Genomic DNA, 22517 nt, shown 5'->3' on the forward strand with positions numbered 1-22517 from the left:
TCGTCATCTTCTTCCTCATAGTTAGTCACTCTGGATGTGAGTGGCAGCTAAATGTGCAATATGAAAAAAAGATACATATCTTAATGTTTGAGACATGTTTCAATGGTTTGTAGTAAGTAACATAAACTCTAATAGAGTCTCTGAATGTGACCCTGACAACACTTTTTAAAAAGGATAACCTCGGTGTGTAATGTGTCTGGTGCACGATGTTTGTCAGTATGTCTCTTTGTTTGACTGCGGTCGTCTCGTCGTATTTACAGTAAGGGTGGATGCACAGTTTAAGATTTTGACAAGACTGACTTTACATAAAGCCATTCAAAAACATTTATGAATCCATTTTTTTCTTACAGCCCCAAAAGACAAAACCTGGAGCAGACAGCAACAACAACATTTGGTTTAAAGGCAACGCAGGACTTTATTCTTTTGTCTGTAAAATGCTGTTGTTCCTCTTCACCATGCACTGGACTCCACTTACTTTAACTTCTAACATGCTTATTTGTCCTCAGTATTTCCTCAGTAAAAGAAAAGTGTCAAAGGAAAGTCAGACTTAAAGCAGTATGAAGGAAAAGAAACCATACTGTAGGACGGAAAGCATTTAACAATGAGGCAGTCGAGAGGTCCAATAGCCACGAGGAAATTCATCAGCTTGTGATTTCAAACAAGAATGTCAGAACTATCAACGAGTGTCTGTTGGTTTTCACTTTGACTTAAGTGAATGATCAGAAACAGCATCAACATGTCAGCTTAACTTTACTTTCTAGAAATACTCTGGGATGAATGTTGTGGCGTCACTAAATGCGAATAATCTTACAGAGTGCATCCAGCCGTCACAGGGAGACAACATTCAAGGCGTAGAATAGATCTCAGAAGGAAATACTGTAAAATAGTCACATGACAGTCCAGCAGAGAGGGCAGAGAGATAGAGAAGGAACATCTTTTTAGTTTTTTCAATATTTCACTTTTTCTTTTTCTTTTTCTGTTTGCTGCCTTTTTTCTCTCTTCTGTACAGGTTGTCTGTGTGTGTTGTCACAGGCACACAATGGATGCTCACACACACTAATGCTTGCTAATATGCAAGCATGCCCTCTCTTCTGCACACGGAATCACACACATACGCTCACAGGTTGGGTTTTGTACATTGTGTGTTCCAGCGTTGAGTTGAAAAATTCCTCTGAAAGCCAATCAGAAGGAGCTGAGTGCCTCCAGAGCCACTTCATAGCAGAACTTGTACTGTTCCTGTACATGGACACAATGAAAAGAAAAGGGCTTAGTGTTACTTATTGACAACCAAAGACTTTAATTCTAAATTTGTTGAAACATCCTAAACGTAACTTTCCCTGAACATCAGCTGATCAATTCAATACAGATGAGATACAAAGATTAACACACTGAAGAATCAAGAAAGAAAACGACTCTATGGTCATAGACTATATATGGTCATTAATTCATTAATAAATAACTATTTCAAGCAGCTATCTAAAATCATACGCAGAGTAATTAGGCTGTACAAAAGAATAACAAAATAAACTTCTGACCTTTGGTTTCCAGATGTGACCTGCAGAACATTACTGTGTCGCCCTTATCTCCAAATATATATATATATATATAAATAAATAAATATGTTTATATTGGCTCTTTCTGGGGTTTCATCCTTTTTTTCCATTAAAGCTTTTTTTGGGGGGCGGGGCTTCTTTTCCGATGTGATGGTGTAAGAACAGAGGATGTCTTATGTTGTACCGATTGTAGAGCCCTCTGAGGCAAATTTATGACTTTGGACTAAATAAATAAAACTGAATTGAAATGATATGTGTGTGTAGGTGTGTGTGTGTGGTGTGTGTGTGGGTGTTTGTGTGATGAAACTTAATAATTTTATAAGAAATAAAAAGATCAGATCTCAAGGATTTCCCATCATTATCATAACCACCAACAAACTGTTTGATCATAATCTCTTGATAAACTGTGTGTGTGTGTGTGTTGTGAGTCCTCACCATGGTCTCCACCATATTAGTCTTGTTGTTCCTCAGTGTTTTGACGGTGTGGAAAACATCCACGATGTTCTGCTGCTGGATCATCTCATTGATGCTGCAGATGGCACAGAACGTTCCAGAACGCCCTCCACCGGTACTGCAGAGGAGGAGGGAGGAGGGAAGGGAGGACACAAGATCTTCATCATCAAACAACATCACTGTCAACCTTTGAAACCTCGGTGTGTTAACTGAAATAATCACGCTGACCTTGCCATCATCACAAAAAGACAAACAAAGAGAAGATAAGAGAGTTAAAGATGGAAAAGACTAGCTAGGCTGGACTGTTGGGAGGAATTAGGCCTCTGCTCCATGGAACATATTGCTATCGATAGTGTAATTCAGTTTGTAACTGTTTTGGCTTCTGTTAATTATTAAATACTTTTTGATTATAACTCAAACCAGCTGATTTTTTGGCACGACTTTGCTGACAAAAGACGCAGCAGAGGGCGACGTGCGGCCTTCCATTGTCTGCGAGAGTCAGGATCCTAACACTTAACGTTTGGTTTTTACAGTCAGACAACGGACCGTAACTTTTTATCAACTTTTCTCATGGCTTTTCTGTTACTTTTCTCCCTCTGTGTAACGGAGAACCACACAATGAGTGGGGCCATTGTTTACTCCCGTGACCAGCTGATCGCGCTGAGTGAGCCACGGCTGCTGCTCGGCACCAGGCCTGTGATCCCGGAGGAACTGCGGAGAAGACGTCGGGGATGCGGGTCTGGTGCTAAGCGGAGGGCGAAGAGGAGGAAATACAAACCTTTGGTACCGGCGATACTAATGGGAACGTGAGGTCTTTGGCAAATAAGAGGGACGAGCTCGGCGCGCTGGTAAAGAATGAGAGGGACTTCCGTGAGTGTAGCGTTTCACGGACACATGGCTGCACGCGGATTTCCCTGACCACAGTGAGTTCCTGCCCGGCTTCAGGACTGCTCGGGCGGACAGAGACGTTATACAGAGCGGTAAGAAGAGAGGTGGCGGGATTGCAGTGTATGTGAACGAGAGGTGGTGCAATCCTGACCATGTGTGTGAAAAGGAACGCTTCTGTAGCCCGGACATTGAACTGTTAGCCGTGGGGATGCGTCCTTATTATTTGACGAGGGAGTTCTCATCTGCCATTGTTGTCGCTGTGTACGTCCCCCCATCAGCTGACGCTGAGACAGCAGTGGACACATCCACTCCACTGCAGAGACTCTGGTGCATTTTTGGCAATTACTGGAGACTTTAACCACACCACTCTGGATAAAGCCCTGCCAACCTTTCACCAGTATGTTGACTGCCCCATAAGGAACAATAAAACTCTGGACCTTGTATAAGCTAATGCTAAGGATGCATACAGTGCCACCTGACACCATGACCATCCCCTCCCCCCTCTCTGTGACGACTGGCCAGGTTAGGGTTGTTTGGCATTGGCAGAGAAGATTTGGCAAATTTTTCATGGGCGCAACCCACATACTCAGCTGTGCTGCTCATCCCACAAATGCATGTTCCTTACAATTGGGGCTCTGTTTAAAAGGTAACTAAACAGGCTTTCCAACGGTATAAAATTAATTGCCAAGAAGCATTGTTACAACAGAGAAATAATCTACCGAACACTAATTTCCGAACTTTTTGTTCGATGTTTATATACTGTATATATACAGGTGCTGGTCATATAATTAGAATATCATCAAAAAGTTGATTTATTTCACTAATTCCATTCAAAAAGTGAAACTTGTCTATTATATTCATTCATTACACACATACTGATATTTCAAATGTTTATTTCTTTTAATTTTGATGATTATAACTGACAACTAAGGAAAATCCCAAATTCAGTATCTCAGAAAATTAGAATATTACTTAAGACCAATACAAAGAAAGGATTTTTAGAAATCTTGGCCAACTGAAAAGTATGAACATGAAAAGTATGAGCATGTACAGCACTCAATACCTAGTTGGGGCTCCTTTTGCCTGAATTACTGCAGCAATGCGCGTGGCATGGAGTCGATCAGTCTGTGGCACTGCTCAGGTGTTATGAGAGCCCAGGATGCTCTGATAGTGGCCTTCAGCTCTTCTGCATTGTTGGGTCTGGCATTTCGCATCATGGGGTTAAGGTCAGGCGAGTTTGCTGGCCAATTAAGAACAGGGATACCATGGTCCTTAAACCAGGTACTGGTTGCTTTGGCACTGTGTGCAGGTGCCAAGTCCTGTTGGAAAATGAAATCTGCATCTCCATAAAGTTGGTCAGCAGCAGGAAGCATGAAGTGCTCTAAAACTTCCTAGTATACGGCTGCGTTGACCTTGGACCTCAGAAAACAGTGGACCAACACCAGCAGATGACATGGCACCCCAAACCATCATTGACTGTGGAAACTTTACACTGGACCTCAAGCAACGTGGATTGTGTGTCTCTCCTCTCTTCCTCCAGACTCTGGGACCCTGATTTCCAAAGGAAATGCAAAGTTTACTTTCATCAGAGAACATAACTTTGGACCACTCAGCAGCAGTCCAGTCCTTTTTGTCTTTAGCCCAGGTGAGACGCTTCTGACGCTGTCTGTTGTTCAAGAGTGGCTTGACACAAGGAATGCGACAGCTGAAACCCATGTCTTGCATACGTCTGTGCGTAGTGGTTCTTGAAGCACTGACTCCAGCTGCAGTCCACTCTTTCTGAATCTCCCCCACATTTTTGAATGGGTTTTGTTTCACAATCCTCTCCAGGGTGCGGTTATCCCTATTGCTTGTACACTTTTTTCTACCACATCTTTTCCTTCCCTTCGCCTCTCTATTAATGTGCTTGGACACAGAGCTCTGTGAACAGCCAGCCTCTTTTGCAATGACCTTTTGTGTCTTGCCCTCCTTGTGCAAGGTGTCAATGGTCGTCTTTTGGACAACTGTCAGCAGTCTTCCCCATGATTGTGTAGCCTACAGAACTAGACTGAGAGACCATTTAAAGGCCTTTGCAGGTGTTTAGAGTTAATTAGCTGATTAGAGTGTGGCACCGGGTGTCTTCAATATTGAACCTTTTCACAATATTCTAATTTTCTGAGATACTGAATTTGGGATTTTCCTTAGTTGTCAGTTATAATCATCAAAATTAAAAGAAATAAACATTTGAAATATATCAGTCTGTGTGTAATGAATGAATATAATAGACAAGTTTCACTTTTTGAATGGAATTAGTGAAATAAATCAACTTTTTGATGATATTCTAATTATATGACCAGCACCTGTATATATATATGTATGTGTGTGGAGTACGAGCTTTACTAACCGATTTAAGGCATTTGAACACATTTGTTATACAGACGATAAACTAATCTGATTGGTTGAAAAGGAAGACGACTCCTGATTGGCTACAAATAGTGATCTCACGAGAGTCTCAATAAAGTTCACACATAACTAATTTGTGAATCTTTCTGCATGGATTCATTCAAATTCAGACAGACCTGCCTCCATATTTATGTTCTTCATGGTTAAATGTATTTCTGAATGGGACTCAGGTCTTCATCACTGTGTTTGGATATTGTTTTACCTTCTGCAAGTGTTTATAGATTTGTAGATTCTGTCACAACCATGTAAACCTTTACAGGTGTGAAGTGGTTTGTAGAGTGAGGCCATGTCGACCACATCGACTGACAGAGCGTTACTACGACGTGTTGTGTGATCAAATTACAAGATTGTCTCTAGTCATATTTGAGCCTAAACTTTAAAATGCAAAGGTCTTCCTGATGTCAGAGGATTTCTCAAAAGATGAGTGAGAACAAATACATTTGACATCAGTGCTGTCAGAAACGTCTCAAAGCTAATCACTGAAGTCCAACCAGAAAACCGAATCAGAATGAAGTCAAGCATCAAGCGTTACTGAGTGTCGAAGTAACTGGATAAAGTTCACCATTTCTATGGAAATGGACACGATATGTTTGGTAGCTTATAAACCGGGGAGCCCTCAATAAAAAAGAGCTCATTGTCACAGAAAGAAGAATGACAACAACAATGCTTCTTTATTGTAAAGAAGAATGCAGCTGAAGCCACCGGGCATTTCATTCACAGTCATCAAGAATCCTCTTTGCAGCGTTTAGCTAGCTTAGCATCCTCAAGCTAATGAGAGTCACAGTTATGAACTCATGTGAACTACAGAAACTTAAGGAGTGAAACCCAGTAGAACAGTATAACGACACTAAGCATGAGAGAAGTTCACGGACATGTTGGATGTTTTCCTCAAGTTGTTAATGAAATACTTCAAACTGCATTTCTTCCTCTATGAACTGAGGCAGCACAATATTCTTAAACTTAATTAGAGTCGTCATTATAGATTTTTACATTTAACCCATCCCTAGCATATTAGGAGCAGTGTTAGGGGTTCAGTGTCTTGCTCAGGGGCACTTCAGCACAGGACACGTAGCAGCCGAGGATCGAACCGCCGACCTTGCGGTTGCCGGTCGACCCTCTCTAACCGATGCCCCACTAGTTCTTGTCTTCTACCGAACGTATTTCTACTAAAACAAACAGCACAGACAGGTCTGAGTTAAGAGTGCTGCTCTCCACACTTCTCCAACACGTTGTTTCACTGTGATTTGCTGAGAATCAGACATGTGCTCAGCATTAAAGACGCATTAGACTCCCACATCCAGGACAAGAGTGGGGCAGCAACAAAAATCTATTTTCACCAGCTCCTGATTGAACCATCATGTTTCCCTTATCTCTGCTAGAACCCAGTCTGTGAAATCAATAGCTGGGGCTGATTAGCCAGCTGTCTTTAGCCAAAAGTAGTCACTCATGTGGAGTTTAACAGGGAATATTACTTATTATTTTATTGACATATATACGATGCACATATACAAACTTTTAAAATGTCAGCCATTTTGCACTTCTAATTAGAAATGATGAATGATAATACTTTACTGTGTACAACTCTTCAATACTGCTTAAGTCCATGTAATCAATATCTGTGTGTATTGATTTGAGCTGTGGGTCAAAGATGGATATGAATCTCTGTCACTATTAATATTCCTATAAGACACCAGAGGTTTAACCATTGATTCTGCTCTGAGTTAAGATCCAGTCATGTGATTGCTCACCATAATGTAGACAGCCTGCGATCTATAAAATGCTATAAAGATACAGTATAAACTCCATATTTAGATATCATTTAGAATTATTAGATTTGTTTGCTGTTCTTTGAAATTGGATTCAAAGTGAGATGGTTTAACTAAAAGCAGCTTTATTTACAAACTCTGTCTTTAACACAGAGATAAAAAAGCTAATGAAACGCCCAGCATGTAAAAAAAACAAATCAATGGCAACTGTGATTGACCCAATGAGCTGTGACAGAGGAAGCTGATTCGATGAGACGCAGTGATGAGGAAATGTTTTTGTGTTAATGTTTGTGATGTTCCTGTAATCACTCCTCTATAGATTCTACAGCCTCTGTTATTCTCCCTCATCATCACATTCATTTTTCTGATTTATTTTATTAAACATATATATATATATATATATCAAAAAAGTGAGATTACGTCTTGACTTGGCTAAGAAAGCAGCAAAGTTACATGTGGATAACCTACATTCAATACAATAGAAAACAATACATGACAAATGGTGGAGTGAAACTAACCCAAACCCCAACTAACGGCCTTGAACTTTAGAATAAACCAACGCTGCATCCTGATGAAGTGAAGACCAACCGACCGGACTGTACGATGAGCAGTTATGGGGCTTCTATCATGATGAAGTGGGGCAAGTGAAGCCAAAGAACGACATGTAATCGCTATGATTGATTAGCTGAGACATTATTGGCCTGTAACCAGATGTTGACATGACCTTCATCTATAACAACCATTGCTTACACATGTAACTTTGTGTAGATATTATCTTATTGGCCACCTCCTCTTTCTGTTCATCCTCAGAGGTGAAATACTGAAATGCTGTAACCTTCAGAATCGAGGGTGGCTTTGTGTCATTTGTGTTACCGGATTCTCCTTGAATTTAAACTTGAATAAACCTTCAGCCTGAGACATCGAGCGTCTCCAGCTGACCCCTGAACCTGTTCCATTAAAACCACCACAATGTTGTAATTCAGTTTTCATGGCTGCTTAAAATTAATAACTTTGTATGAAATTTGTTCAAAATCCAAAGTGCTCAACCAAATCTAACTTTAATCAGAGAACATATTCAGGAATAATTTCTGATTATTGTGCCCATGTATGTATAAACAGCACAAACAGTGTAATGGAAAGTCAAAGTCAGGTAGACCAGATTCTAACATGCTGAGGCGTGTTTTGAGCTGTCAATCATGACATCAGCTGTTCTGATCAGCTGGTCTCTTCTGTCCAATAGTGCAGTGACAACATCATCATCCTGCTGCTGCTGTCTGTTTTCTCAACTTTTAGTATGTTCATGTTGCTGTCCCCCCCCCATTCAGATTCATCATCCTTATCAGTCTCATCAGCACCAGTGTGTCTGTATTCCAGAGGGAGATTTATCTAGATCAGGGGTCCCCAACTGGCAGACCGCGGTCCGTATCCGGACCCATACGCAGTTGCATCCGGACCCAGGATCTCAAACCCATAGACAATTTGGAAACATACATATAAGAATGCGTATTTATACTTTAACCAGCGCACCTTATTCAGCCGTTACGGCACTTGTTCAGCGGTGCAGGACACACACCGACCAATGCGTTGTAAATCACGTCAGGTGATGCAGCTCAGCCAATCAAATATGAGTATTCTGACAAGTTTCCTGACTCCAGTGAGATTTACACACACCGTGACACACGGGGCTGAGATGAGGAAATAGAAAGAAGAGCAGGAATATTGCGTGATCAGAGAAGTTATCTCACATGGTGTTCTCCAAAAAGAGAAACGTGTTCAGAGAGAACAGAATTTATAAGCAAGAATGAACAGACTCTTCTATGTCAATTCTTCCCACAGGCAGTTAAAACCAGTATGTCTCATATGTTCAGAAACCGTAACTATTGATAAAAGCGGCAAATGAAGCGACACTACGAGGCAAAGCACAACTCCTTTGAACAAACGTTCCCACTCACATCTAAAATGAAGACATAAAATAAACCTGAGAGCCCAAAATGATCAGAATCCTAACACATGAATTCACTGTTCAACAACGATGTTCACAGAGAGAATAGAGCTGAAACAAGTGGTTTAATAACCACAGATAAAGATCATGCTCACTGATTTATCTTTTTAGATGATGAGAAATATATAATATTGTGTCTTTTTTATTGACATCACTTCACACCTGAATTTAAAGCTGCAGGCAAATTCAGTGAAATTCATTTTTCTAAAATGAATTACTTTATTTTAAGATGCACATTTTTGAAAAGCTTTCTGTTATGTCAGTTATTCTTTAATGCAGACATTATTTTACTTGAAATGAGAAGAACATTTACTTATGTATTTCTATGTATTATTTATAATCATCCAGTTCAATTTGAAAACTGAGAATAATAATTAGTTAAAATGTAATTGATGTGTACTTTCTTTATTTGATTTGACAGTTGTTGACTACACAGATACATTGTTACTACTACTAGGCTTCTTGAATATACATATATATATATATTAGTGCTGGGCAACGATTAATCGCATGGATGTTTTGCGATTAATCGCGATTAATCGCATTGTTATGGCAAAGTTCAATAATTAATTAAAAAGTAGTGTATTGTGAACTTTTATTTTAAAAGTACTGCTATATGAACAAAAGGGCAATAACATTTGGTTTGCAAAAACTTTAAACACATCAGGTGCTTTTTAACAGTAGTATTCTCTTTACACAGTAGAGATCATATTTCTTATATTATATCATTCTTATATCATGTGCATATTTTCCCTTTAACTCACGAGATGCAGGTAGCATGTTTTATACTTAATGTGAATATAATTCATACTTTGTTGGCATCTTATTCTGAAAACTGGATGTTCGTCTGAAGAAACCGGAAGTTGTCTCACGTTAATCTTTCCGCTAACTTTTAAAGTCCTTCGCTCGCTCCCGATCTGTGCCGTTTAAATGCGTTTACCGTGAATTTCAGCATATAGGTGCACTAAAATGTAAGTGTCTGCTGAGTTGACCGCAGCGATGTCCAGTAGTCTCCTGGCAGAGCAACAGCTGGTGCACGTTGTAACGCCGTGTATTCGAACCGGCTGCAGTTTGTATCCACTTACATATCTGTAGCATCTGTTAGCTTGTCTTGCTTTTGTTTATCTATACTTCCTCCACGGATTTTCAAAATAAAAAAATGCGTTAACGCGCTAAAATAATTGTCGGCGTCAATTAATGAATGCGTTAACGCGATAATAATGCGTTAACTTGCCCAGCACTAATATATATATAGCACTAAATAGCGCGAGTTAGATATTATTGTAATGTTTCGGACCTTTGTCCCGAGGAGATTTTCTCAATCTGGACCTTTTGGATTTTTTGTTGAAGACCCCTGATCTAGACCCTCACCCTCAAAACTCTGTCAAAACTTTATCACCACACATCATCTCGCTGGTTTTAACAGACGACACCCCTGGCTTCTCTCCACTGGCTCCCTGTTCATTTTAGAATTGATTTTAACATTTTACTGATCACTTTTAAAGCATGTGTGGGTCTGGCCCCAAAATATATAGAGGACATGTTGACCCCCTATGATCCAGCTGGCAGCCTTAAATCAGGTGGGGCCCTTCTGTTCCAAAGTCGAGAATCAAAACTTAAGGTGACCCTGCTTTTGCCATCAGGACCCCTCGGCTTTAAAACGACCTGCCTGATGATAAAAGGCTTTTAAATCTCTTCTTCAAACACATTTTACAGAATGGCTTTTATGTGATGCCGTCGCTTTATTGCTTTATTTTATTGTTGATTTTACTAAAATTATTTTACTAAATTATTTTACTAAATTATTTTACTAAATTATTTTATTTTATTTATTTATTATTTTATTTTTATTGTATCGATTGGTTTTATCATTTAATCTATTGTACTCTTTTATCAGAGTTTAACTCTGACCTTCGTTGTCTTTGTTAGGCCTCACTTTTGCTGCTTTGTCTGTCAAAGCACTTTATAAACTCTTAACTTGGCTTCTTTGTAGCACATTTCAGATAAAGATGAAGCTTTAAAACTGAGATTAATGTTGAGTTCCTGTATCAGAGGCTGGTGTGTGTGCCTGCATGTGTGTGTTGAACTTACAGGCAGTGTACCACCGTCCTCCCGTCTCCTCCGTCATACTGCTCCTGCCACTTCGCCAACCTCCTGACCAACTGGAGGATGGAGCGCTTAGAAAGGGGCGTGTCCCTGTAGGCCGGCCAGCCAATGAACTGAAAGTGCTGCACCAGGCGGTAACCGTCCTGCGGCTGGAGAGAGAGGTATGAAACTATCAACAATGTGTTAGTATGTGTAACACTTTTACCCTTCCTAGTGTGTTAATAAGACGCCCTACACTGCATCTACATTGCCTCATTGGCCTAAATGAATTATTTTCTTTCTCTGTCTTATGTTGACAAGACGCTCTGTGATGGTTTAGACACGATTATTGATGACATTTGTGATCCAGAAGTTCGTCTCTGCTCCTCCTGCCTTAATTTGTCGAAGCAATTTATGACTGGGAACAAATCTGTCAGCCACCGTGGTCACATTATCTTAAAGTGTCCATCTCAAAAGACATAAGTGTAGTCTGAAGGTTTTACTGAAGCTGGTGAACAAGTGAAATAGTGGAAGATGTATTTAGGGGCTTCCCTCCTGATTATATATATATATATATATATATATATATATACATATATACTGTATATATTTATAAATAGATCAGTATATAGATATCAAATGCAGTGATGCTTTAGGCACAAGCTGCCAATCTTCTCAGTGGTGGTCTCATGTGGTAATGATTTACTCAACAGATATATAAAGGACTGCTGATGTGCTCCAATTAGTTATTCTTGCCTTTTTGAGGAAAAAAAACTTGCTAGGACTCAACAAAGACAACATGTTATTATGTTTAATACATTTCATGGCAGATACTTTTTTTCTGTAGTCTAGTCTCGAGGTGGTTGGCATCCACCACCTAAAATACCAAAACATCACTGACTTACTGCGAGGTTTGCGACATACACACATAACATTAACACACACAATACAGCTGTTTCCTCTCCTCTCTTCCCAGTACACCTGCTTTCTCATTCCTCCCTCTCCTCCTTCCTTTAACCTGATAACGCTTAGCCCTTTCCCTCAGAAACCCCTAACCCTAACCCCTTCAATCAACTCCTATTTCTAACTTTTATTTTGGCTCACTCAGTTTTCCGTCACTCACTTTCATTTTCTGATGCACTCACTCTACTTTTTTTTAGCCTTCATGACTCTTTTAGTTTTCCTCTCAAACCTTTTTTGCTGTCCTGCTCTTTTACTCTCTCCCTCTTCATTTGATGGCTTAGTGGTTGGTGGTACAGACTCAGCTTTCTCACAGTGAGAGATGTGCTGTTGTGACGATGATATGATCCATTTCACGCTAGACTGGGGATGAATTTGAGAGGAGAGAGAGAATACAGAGAGTAGTGGGAAGTCCACTAAGTGCTAGAGGAGCACCGTGAGTAGTACCGTCACAGATGGGTGAGAAAATGAGATGAGAGGGGAGTAAATAGAAGAGGCGAGAGAAAAGAGGGGAAGTGAAGGGAAAGGAGACACAAGAGGGGAAGTAAAGGGAAAGGAGAGAAAATAGGGGTAGTAAAGAGAAAGAAGAGAAAAGAGGGGAAGTGAAGAGAAAGAAGAGAAAAGAGGGGAAGTAAAGAGAAAGGAGAGAAAAGAGGGGAAGTGAAAAGAAAGACGAGAAAAGAGGGGAAGTGAAGGGAAATAAGAGAAAATAGGGGCAGTGAAGGGAAAGAAGAGAAAATAGTGGAAGTGAAGGGAAAGGAGATAAAAGAGTGGAAGTGAAGGGAAAGGAGATAAAAGAGGGGAAGTGAAGGGAAAGAAGAGAGAGTGGGAGTGAAGGGAAAGGAGATATAAGAGGGGAAGTAAAGAGAAAGGAGATAAAAGAGGTGAAGGGAAAGAAGATAAAAGAGAGGAAGGGAAGGGAAAGGAGAGTGTGTACCCTGGCCATATTGCAGATCCTGAAGATTCGGTTGATGATGTCTTCGTCAATGTCTGCCGATATGAATTCAACTTGAATGGGACCGTAGCAACACGAACTCTTTTCTGGCCAGTACTGCATACATAACTGTAAAATAAAAAAAACAGAAATGGGGAGGAAAGGAACAGTGACATGGTTGAAAAGCTATATTTAAATGAGTTTCCTTTCAGAAAGTACAACAGCGCAGGAAATAATCTGATCTCAAAAAACCTTGAATGAATTCACTTTGATCATTACGATTATCACCTCTGTGATTGGATGTATATTCATAGAGTGTGGAGGGTCTATAAGTACAGTTTTTATAAGATGTCTATATGTTTATATTACTGTATGTGTGGATGGCTAGTTTAGGCCCTGTCCTGTTTGTTTACAGCTTTCAGCTGGCTATTGGTAGAATTTATAATGATCCTTTCTAAGCTTTTTATTCTACTTGTCCACATTAACCCATTCACACACATATTCATACACTGATGAAAGAGGCTGCCATACAAGGTGCATCTGGCCATCAGGATCACCCATCTGGATGGTTTTGGGATCCTTACAGAGTTATTTGCCTACTTGTCTAGGGTACACACGGTTCGTAGGAGCTCCCTCCCCGTTCCCAGGTTCCCACTGTCCATGGCGTAAGAGAAAACCCTCATGGGGACTCGCACATTTGATGGGTTAAAAATGGAGGAGACATCTGATTGGCTACAGATATTTCCACATTGAACAAAAATGCATTCTCAAAAAACACAAACACAAATGCAGTTGAGTTAAAAAAATGACAACAGTTTTTAAATGTAGGTTTAACAGTTTGTACATGAATGTAAAAACATCCAAATATGTTTTTGATAACATTTTATAATCACTTTAAATACATATTTTTTAATCTTCTCTGTGTTATAAGTGTGGATTATCTTTACATTTATACATAATGATAACCATTTTTGTGTGCATTGAAAAATATTTTTGTGGAGGGAGTCATTTATATATAAATCTCAAAAATTCCTGAACCAGACCGACACTTCCTCTATGAGGTGTCAGTGTTTGAAGACTCGAAGGAAGACCCATCCATGTGCGGCAAGGCTCCAGCGGTGGATGAGATTCACCCTGAGATGCTGAAAGCTCTGGACATTGATGGGCTGTGTTGGCTGGCACGCATCTTTAGTGTGGCTTGGAGCTCAGGGACAGTGCTTGTGGAGAGGCAGACTGGGATGGTGGTCCCTTTTTTTAAAAAGGGGGACTGGATAATGTGATCCAATTACTGGGGTGTCTCATTGCTCAGTCTCCCCAGGGAAAGTATATTCCAGGGTGCTAGAAAGGAGACTCCGACCAACTGCTGAACCTCAGATAATCCAGATTGTCGTCCAGGAGATGTCTCTGGGCTTCCCAGGGAGAGCTGGAGAGCTTTACTAGAGAGAGGGACGTCTGGAACGTCTAAAGCCTGCTGCCTCCCGTAACCTGGCCCGGGTGAGATGGATGGATGGTTATTCCGCTCCCTTCTCGTAGCCCACGACAACGCCTAGTTGATAACCATGAACCGGTGTCTCCGTGCTGACCCGTACGTTCAGAAAAAACCCAAAGGAGGGATCATTGTGACTCAGAGGGCAGAGCGGGTTGTTCACTAATCGAAAGATAAGCGCTTCAGTCCTCTCCAGTCCGCACATCAAAATGTCCTTGGACAAGATGCTAAACCCCAAATTGCTCCTGAATGCAGAGCCATCAGTGTGTGAGTGTGTGTGAATGATGGTAGCCTCCCATCAGTGTGTGTGTGTGAATTGGTGAATGTCCACATGTAGTGTACAGCCATGTATATAATATTTAACCATCTTTAGCTTCATATTCTGCTAACCCTGTAACCTTGTTTGTCTTCAATTGTATGATTGAAAATATGCATTGATTATTTAGAAAGATTTATATAAAATATAATATAATATAATAAATTGCTAAATAACTGCATAAATTACTTTCTCTGCTTAATCGGGTCATTACACATTCACATTCATCAAAATAGTTTCAGGCTGTATGTTTTTGTACCTGCGCTGCATCCATCTCATTAAGCATTATGATGGAGGAGCAGTTGTAGTCGAACACAAGCCTCCAGAAGTCTCCCATGGTGTTTGGCAAAGGATGCTGGGTAACAATGAAGGCCGCCGGCTGTTTGTGGCTCTGGAGTTTAGAGATCACAAATAAAAAACGACAACAAGAACAAGATAAACAGACAGGGGAACACAGCACTGCTCATTGATTGAGTAATCTCTGCAGTACTGGATAGTAGAAATCAGACAATACATTCATATCCCAACATGTACACTTACGTCCATTAATGCAGCATTGATGTAATTGGAGCTCTCTCCGTCCACAGATATGAGAAAAGGCAGGCATCTGTCTGCTGATAGAACGTCCATACTGCGATTCTTATCGTGGTTCCTGGGTAGCAAACCCACGCTGCAGTCCTCTGGGCGGACTCTAGGGGTCACTATGTTCAGTGTCTGATTGACAGAAAGGTTGTTTATTATTCCTACGTTGACTTCACTCTCCTAAAAACATAGCTGAGTTATTAGAGCAAAGCAGATTGAACTAAAGTAAATTAGTACTAAAGTACTAATCAGATAGTGAGGACAGAGAGTCCACATTCACTTCATGGAGACTCACCTGGGACAAAAATGTGGTCCCAAAAGTTACATCTTAAAATTGTCTTTGAATTAAAGGGAAAATTTGACATCTTTATGTGGATTTCTATTCAGTGTTGATGGAAAATGTAATCGATTAAAGAAATAAATTTGAGCTATATTCACTGAGAAAGTCGATCTCCATTGCAGAGTTGTCGCGTTTCATTTTCTTCCATCTAAAATGAAGAAATACAACCGTACACCTTCTGAATTCACGTTCCTCTCTTACAAAAACTAACACAGGCTTAACTGTCTTGTAAAGTCATCGTAAAACTCACTTCATCAAACTGGACGGAAGAAAAATTGTTAGTCTTTCCACTCTTCCAACATTCAGCAACTCTTTGGTCTAAACAAATCCTTAATTCAGAGTAAGATGTGCAAATATGCCCGCTGTTTCCCTCTGCTGAGCAGCTGATCAGTTGCAGCGGCTCGTTGGTCTTGGCCCTGCTGGTCTTGGTTGTGTTTTCCAGTTTATCTCTGGGATCTTGAAGAAGTTCTCCAGCACACCTTTATCCCAGTGAGGAGGAAAACTTTCATGCACACAACTCGCTCTCTCTGGGAAGTCTTTGGCGACAGCGTTCGTCTAAAACTGCCCAAACAGACTCATTACTGTGGAATGATTCTGTTTCTGCTGGATTAACAAAGGCTCAACCAGTCGATTCTGGTTAATAACAGGTTAATAACATGAGGATTTTTGAGTGGCATTGCACCCTACAGCTTCCAAAAATGTTGGAAGCAGGAAGAACAATATATGTTGAGGCTATTTCCCTGAGCAACGTATCTTCATACAACGGTTCGTATGCTATCCTACGAAAAGTTACTACTCAACTTTTCCTTCAATTTCTGCTCGTTACATGAATACAGTCTTTTCAAAATAAACTTCTGTCTTCACATGAAACTCAGTTTCATGTGAAGAAACTCAGGTTTAGGCAACAACACTATTTAGTTAGGTTTAGGAAAAGATTATCTTTGAGGTTAAATTAACCAGGGAAGTCAACGTTGACTTCATTTCACAGAGAGAACGATCAGCGGTCTCCTGTCTGAAAGATTGCTGCTTCTTTGACTCATCCAGTTCCAGTCCGTTCTTTAGTGCTTTGGTGCTCAAGCGCTGTGCTTTATAGTTCCTGGTTTGAGATTACGTGGATACGAAAACGTTTTGTGAGATAACTTCGAAGTAGTACGCATTCATTTTTTTGATATTGCTACAATTGCTGGATGAGACCAGCCTGCCCTGAGACACAAATAAAAAACAGCTAGAACTGCAGGCATTTTTCACATGATATCACAAACTCAGATAGATACAGATAAGGTTGACAATTGGCCAATTTTCTCTTCAAGGATAGGGTTGCATTCAGGATTAAGGTTTGGGTCTCCAAGGAATGAATGTAAGTCCAGTCAATGTACTCACAATGCACAAAAAAACAAGAGTGTAACTGAGTGCTTGTGCTCACCTGGAACTCATCTTTAATCTGGCTGGAGTTGGTCTGTGGGTCCAATCTGCTGATGTTGTAGTAAATAGCTCTGAACTCACACACTGGAATGGCTGTATTCCCACATAGACAGGCCTCCAATATGGCATCATGAACAAACACGTACTGCTCCTGCAACACGAGCCAAAGCAGCTGATCAAAAAAATGCTGGAGTCAACACGTCTTGAATTCTCTGTCCTTTGTGAGGAGACAGAGGACTTGAGTGTAGCTTCTCATGTGGCTGTTAGCATTGACTCTTCTGGGACAGGAACCTGTATCTGCTGCCTTCTCAAGTCTCTCACAAACTCAAACATTCCACTTGTTTGCTATGTGTGTGTGTGGATTCATGACTTGAGTGCTCGTGCTCTCTCAGTAGCCTGAGAGTGGATTGAAAACGGAGTAGTGCCCTGCAGTGATTCTGTGCTCGGGATCAGATGTTCTCTTGTGGGCTGGCATCAGCCACCATGAGCTACAGCAGCACTGTACATGTTAATGTCCGTTCTGTCTCTCAAAATGTCTTTCCAATTCATCTAGAGTTCGTTCATTTGTTATTTCTTTCCCACAGTTCTTTCTCTTGTTTCCTCTCACACTTGTGTTTGTCTGCTGTCTCCCGCTTTTTCAATTTGCTTCTTGTTTTATTGGTCTCTGTCTCTCTACATCTGTCGAATGTTAATTGTTGCCCTTGGAGCTGAGAGGACACTTTTAAAAGCATCACTGAAATGTCGTCCTCATGCCATTACTTACTCTAGTGACATAGTATACACACACAAGCATGCAGAAACACACAGACAACCCACAGACAACACACACACACGTCTTTTCCTTGTGCCTTTTCAAAGATTAATTGCTTTGTGTTGTTCGGAGCACAGTTATAATAGCGTCAAGCTTCTTCAACACTGACACAAATTGCTCCCACACATATTCAAAAGGCAGGGCAGGATGCATTCAGCTTGGTTTCAAGTGTACACACACACACACACACACACACACACTATACACACACACACATTCAAAACTAGCTTTCATACCAGTGCCGTCATATGAAAACACTCAAAGTGACGCCCTGGGTAACTCTTCATAACCCAGCACTTCTAAAACTAATTCAACAGTCAATTTCAGGCTCCGAGCTTCAGCTGTCAGTTTGAAAGTGAGGCTGTCTTTCTTTATTCCTGGTTAAGTTGACTTTTTGGAAATGCAGGGTTTTCATCAGAAGTACAAATGGAAGGCAGAGGCGGATGGATTAGGTCGGCTTAAGGTAGTTTAGAGAAGAAATTAATGCCTCTGTTTCACAATGAAACATGCAGACTCTTTTTAGAGGATTGAACAAAGGAACAAAATTTGAACAAATCATAACACAGTGTAAAGGATAGGAACTAACCCGAGTCCTCGGCTGATGAAAAGGAAGAACTGTTTCAGGAAATACGTCCTGGAAACAATGTTGGAATGCAGTGTTTCTGCTTATGCTGTGGTCACTGCCAACCAACGTGGTGTTTGAATTGTCTTTGTGTCGTGTCACCACATTTCTCAACATAAAAAGACAAAAATGTCTCTGATAACTCACCAATACCATGGGTTAATATTAATACCACATGTTCTGGTTAGTTCTATAAAACAAAAAAACAAAGTAATTCCAAACTTAACTGGAACTAAGTTTTTGCAACTCACTATTTGGAAAACCTCAAAAGCAATGCAATGTCAAATTTACAATGTGTATGTATGCTTTAATGTGCATGTTTGTGCATGTTTATGCGTGTGGTTGTGTGTGTATATGTGTGCATGTGTGTGTGCGTCTCACACCATATTCCTTACTACAAGTCGAGAGCTGCGACATACAGACGCAGACACAATGTGTGTGCGTGTTTGATTTAGAAAGTATGTGTGCATACAGTATACATGCCTGTGTGTGTGTGTACGTGTCTGTGTTTGCACTAGCCTCATCTATTATTCAGGGTATATTTAATATTGATAGGCTGATTGGGATGGATGATATAAGACTGAGAAGTACTGAGACACTGTGTCTTTTTTTCTGCTCCTGCTGCTGATAGTCGGACGGACACAGATATTTGGTGGAATATGTCTGGATGTATCAGACATGTGGATAGTTATTGATTTATTACTGATAATGTTTGTCGTACAGCTTCTCATTCAGTTTTACCACCTCAACAATCATCAGCTACTGAGGATTTCTTCTCACTTGAATTACTGTACTCTTTATAAATGCAACAGTACATAATATTTCATCCTGACAGGATGTTCTTTTTGCTAAAATCTTGTTGTCTAACAGAAGTATTGCATTTGTATTTGTCTGTGCACATGCACACCAACCTCTGTTTGGACCATGTTGACTCGTTGTGATCTCAGCTCTCGGATACAGTTGAAAATGTCCACCACGCCCTCAGTCTCTGCCATGTCCAACATGATGTCCACTGCAATGAAACAGCCCGTTCTTCCTGCACCAGCACTGAAGAGACAAATAAAGAAGCACAACATTGACTACCTAATGTGTAAATGTCAACATGTTGTCTTCAGTGATCGGTGCTTGAGGTGAGGACTTTGTAGATCATTGGCAGACTTGCTAGGGAAAACCAGGTCCAAGTAGGAGAGACTGCATTCATCTGACTTTGGACGGAGCGGATCTAAGATCTAGAAATCTCATGTAGAGACTTTAATACCCACAGATGATAAGGTGTCTCATCCTGAAGATAAATAACTGGAGGGAAAAGACGGACATACAGATTGATTGAATGAGGAAGAGATGTTAGTTATTGGGAGGGATAAAAGTGGTCATCACAGGGGAGAGATCAATGGAGGAGGGGGAACTGACAGTTCCACGGGGGAGCTAGAGAGAGAGAGAGAGAGAGAAAGACAGAGAGAGGGAGAGAGACAGACAGACGGAGAGAAAGAGAGGGAGAGAGAGAGAGATCCTCACCAATTACAGGCTCAGTGACCACAAACTGGAAATCGAAAAAGGAAGACAAAAAATCATGGGAACCAAAAGAAAACAGAACATGTGGTCACTGTTGGACAGGTGAGGCTGAGACAGACAGAGAGACACACAGACAGACAGACAGGTGAGGCTGAGAGAGAGATGTACTTCCACTTCCTAATAAAATTAGGAACATTTACTTCAACAAATTCAACACTTTCATCTCACATTTCAAAGAACTTAATGACATCTCAAAATTAAAAATACTCCTAGGAAGTATAGGAGAAGGAGATGGGAAGTATAGGAGAAGGAGACGGGAAGTATAGGAGAAGGAGATAGGAAGTATAGGAGAAGGAGATAGGAAGTATAGGAGAAGGAGATAGGAAGTATAGGAGAAGGAGACGGGAAGTATATGAGAAGGAGACGGGAAGTATAGGAGAAGGAGACGGGAAGTATAGGAGAAGGAGACAGGAAGTATAGGAGAAGGAGATAGGAAGTATAGAAGGAGATAGGGCATATCTTGCTGCCCAATATGTATTAACCTGCCACAACCTGAGGGACAGTGGGTGACCGAGACACACACCCACTGTATATATAGTATATATAATTAATAATCAATCTTGACGTTATATTAATGTCATTGTGTATTAATGTTATTGTATGTTTAAAAAAAAAGTTTAACTTTCATGCCAATAAAGGCAAATTGAATTGAATAGAATTGAGAGAGAGAGAGAGACAGAGAGAAAGAGAGACAGAGAGAGAGAGAGAAAAAAAAGGAGGGAGTGCCTCAGCAGATTACCTGTCAGCCTCTGTGATTAATGTGAGCCTCTGTTGGTTTGTATGTGTGTGTGTACGTGTGTGTGTGTATGCATGTGCGTGTGTGTGTGATCACTTGTGCTATTGTCTTAATTGTGAATAAAGGAGAACAGATAGATCTCATGGGGTCTGCATTATGCTGATGATCATCTTCTGTTCATGTCAGACTATAAAGTAAGTTGTTCAGCTAAAGGGACAGTTACATATTTCCCTCTTACTTCAATCAATCGAGGTAGTTTTGATGTGAGATATCTGCCTCCTTACCAACATGAACTATGGTTAAAGAAAACAGTTCCTATGAAACTGCTCACAACAAGCTTGTGGATTAAGGATGATGATTTCTGAAAAGAAAGTTTTTCGAATGTATTTCTTCCCTCATCTCATCCCAATATTTAGAAAGAAGTCAGACAACTGTACGGCCAATGTCTCCAAATTGGGCACTCACACTTACATTCAGATTTAATAGATTTAATAGCACTGAATCTAAGAGGAAAAATATGTACTTTTTACACTTTTTACGATTTAAGGAGTCCCTTTAAGTCAATAAAATGCTTAGAAATAAAATATGTAATGTTTTACATATACTGTATATATACATATATATTGTCTCTTTATTTGTTATTATAGGCCCAGCATCAGGTATTAAAGAGTACCTGTACATCTGTGTGTGGTCTCACTTGCAGTGTGCCACTATAGGCCCAGCATCAGGTATTAAAGAGTACCTGTGCATCTGTCACTATAGGCGCAGCATCAGGTATTAAAGAGTACCTGTACATCTGTCACTATAGGCGCAGCATCAGGTATTAAAGAGTACCTGTACATCTGTGTGTGGTCTCACCTGCAGTGTGCCACTATAGGCCCAGCATCAGGCAGGTTGAGGAACTTCACCTGCCGTATGAAGCCCAGCAGTCCGGTGGCGTAACAGGGAACGCCGTGGTCGGGCCAGCTGGTGAAATGAAACTGACGGAGTTCACGGATCTCATGATGACCCTTCTGAAAAACACACAAGGAGATAAGTTACACCTCAGTTGCATATCTTACAATGGCAACTATTCTGTGCCATTTTGTACCTTGATGAAGACAAATCCATGATACTCATAAATCTGATCATGGCCCTTTAGGGAGAGAGCGACAAAGACGGTTCAGCGGTCTAATTTACAGCCGGGATTTCAGGAATCTACGGTTCATTCTGCCTCTTTGGCTTCAGATGGAAAATAAATCGATCTCAACGATGTCAAGAAGGCACTTTGGGCCACTTCTGGGAAAGAGAGACAGGAAGACTTATCGAGGCTCATCTGACTAATTTACAGGGGAGATTTGAGGAAACTGAGGGTCATTTTGGCTCCACAAAAAAAGATTAATTGATTTCACAAATCTTATGATGGCCCTTTTGGGAAAGACTTAGAGGGGGGGGGATGCCATAATTCAGTTAAGCTGCCTCAAGTTACACAGATATTTATTTAAAAGTCATACAGAAAGGAATTTGAAGACGTCACAAATATGTAAAGACATCAGAAAGCCTCAAAA

At 40.5% G+C, this 22517-nt stretch overlaps 1 protein-coding gene across 1 annotated transcript in view; it reads right to left on the reverse strand.

Moving 5' to 3' along the window:
* Positions 1-989: 989 nt before the first annotated feature.
* The window catches only part of ptprt (protein tyrosine phosphatase receptor type T), a gene marked incomplete at its 5' end in the record, with an annotated part of 187609 nt that continues 166081 nt past the window's right edge, over positions 990-22517 (reverse strand). The window contains 9 exons of the mRNA XM_031878470.1: positions 990-1236; positions 1989-2124; positions 11196-11359; positions 13087-13212; positions 15145-15276; positions 15426-15599; positions 17231-17380; positions 19574-19709; positions 21829-21983. Coding sequence (XP_031734330.1) covers positions 1183-1236; positions 1989-2124; positions 11196-11359; positions 13087-13212; positions 15145-15276; positions 15426-15599; positions 17231-17380; positions 19574-19709; positions 21829-21983 — 1227 coding nt within the window. The remainder of the gene's footprint in view (positions 1237-1988; positions 2125-11195; positions 11360-13086; positions 13213-15144; positions 15277-15425; positions 15600-17230; positions 17381-19573; positions 19710-21828; positions 21984-22517) is intronic.

This window comes from Anarrhichthys ocellatus, unplaced genomic scaffold, assembly GCF_004355925.1.
Source record: "Anarrhichthys ocellatus isolate YVR2014 unplaced genomic scaffold, GSC_Weel_1.0 scaffold181, whole genome shotgun sequence".
Lineage (NCBI taxonomy): Eukaryota > Metazoa > Chordata > Actinopteri > Perciformes > Anarhichadidae > Anarrhichthys > Anarrhichthys ocellatus.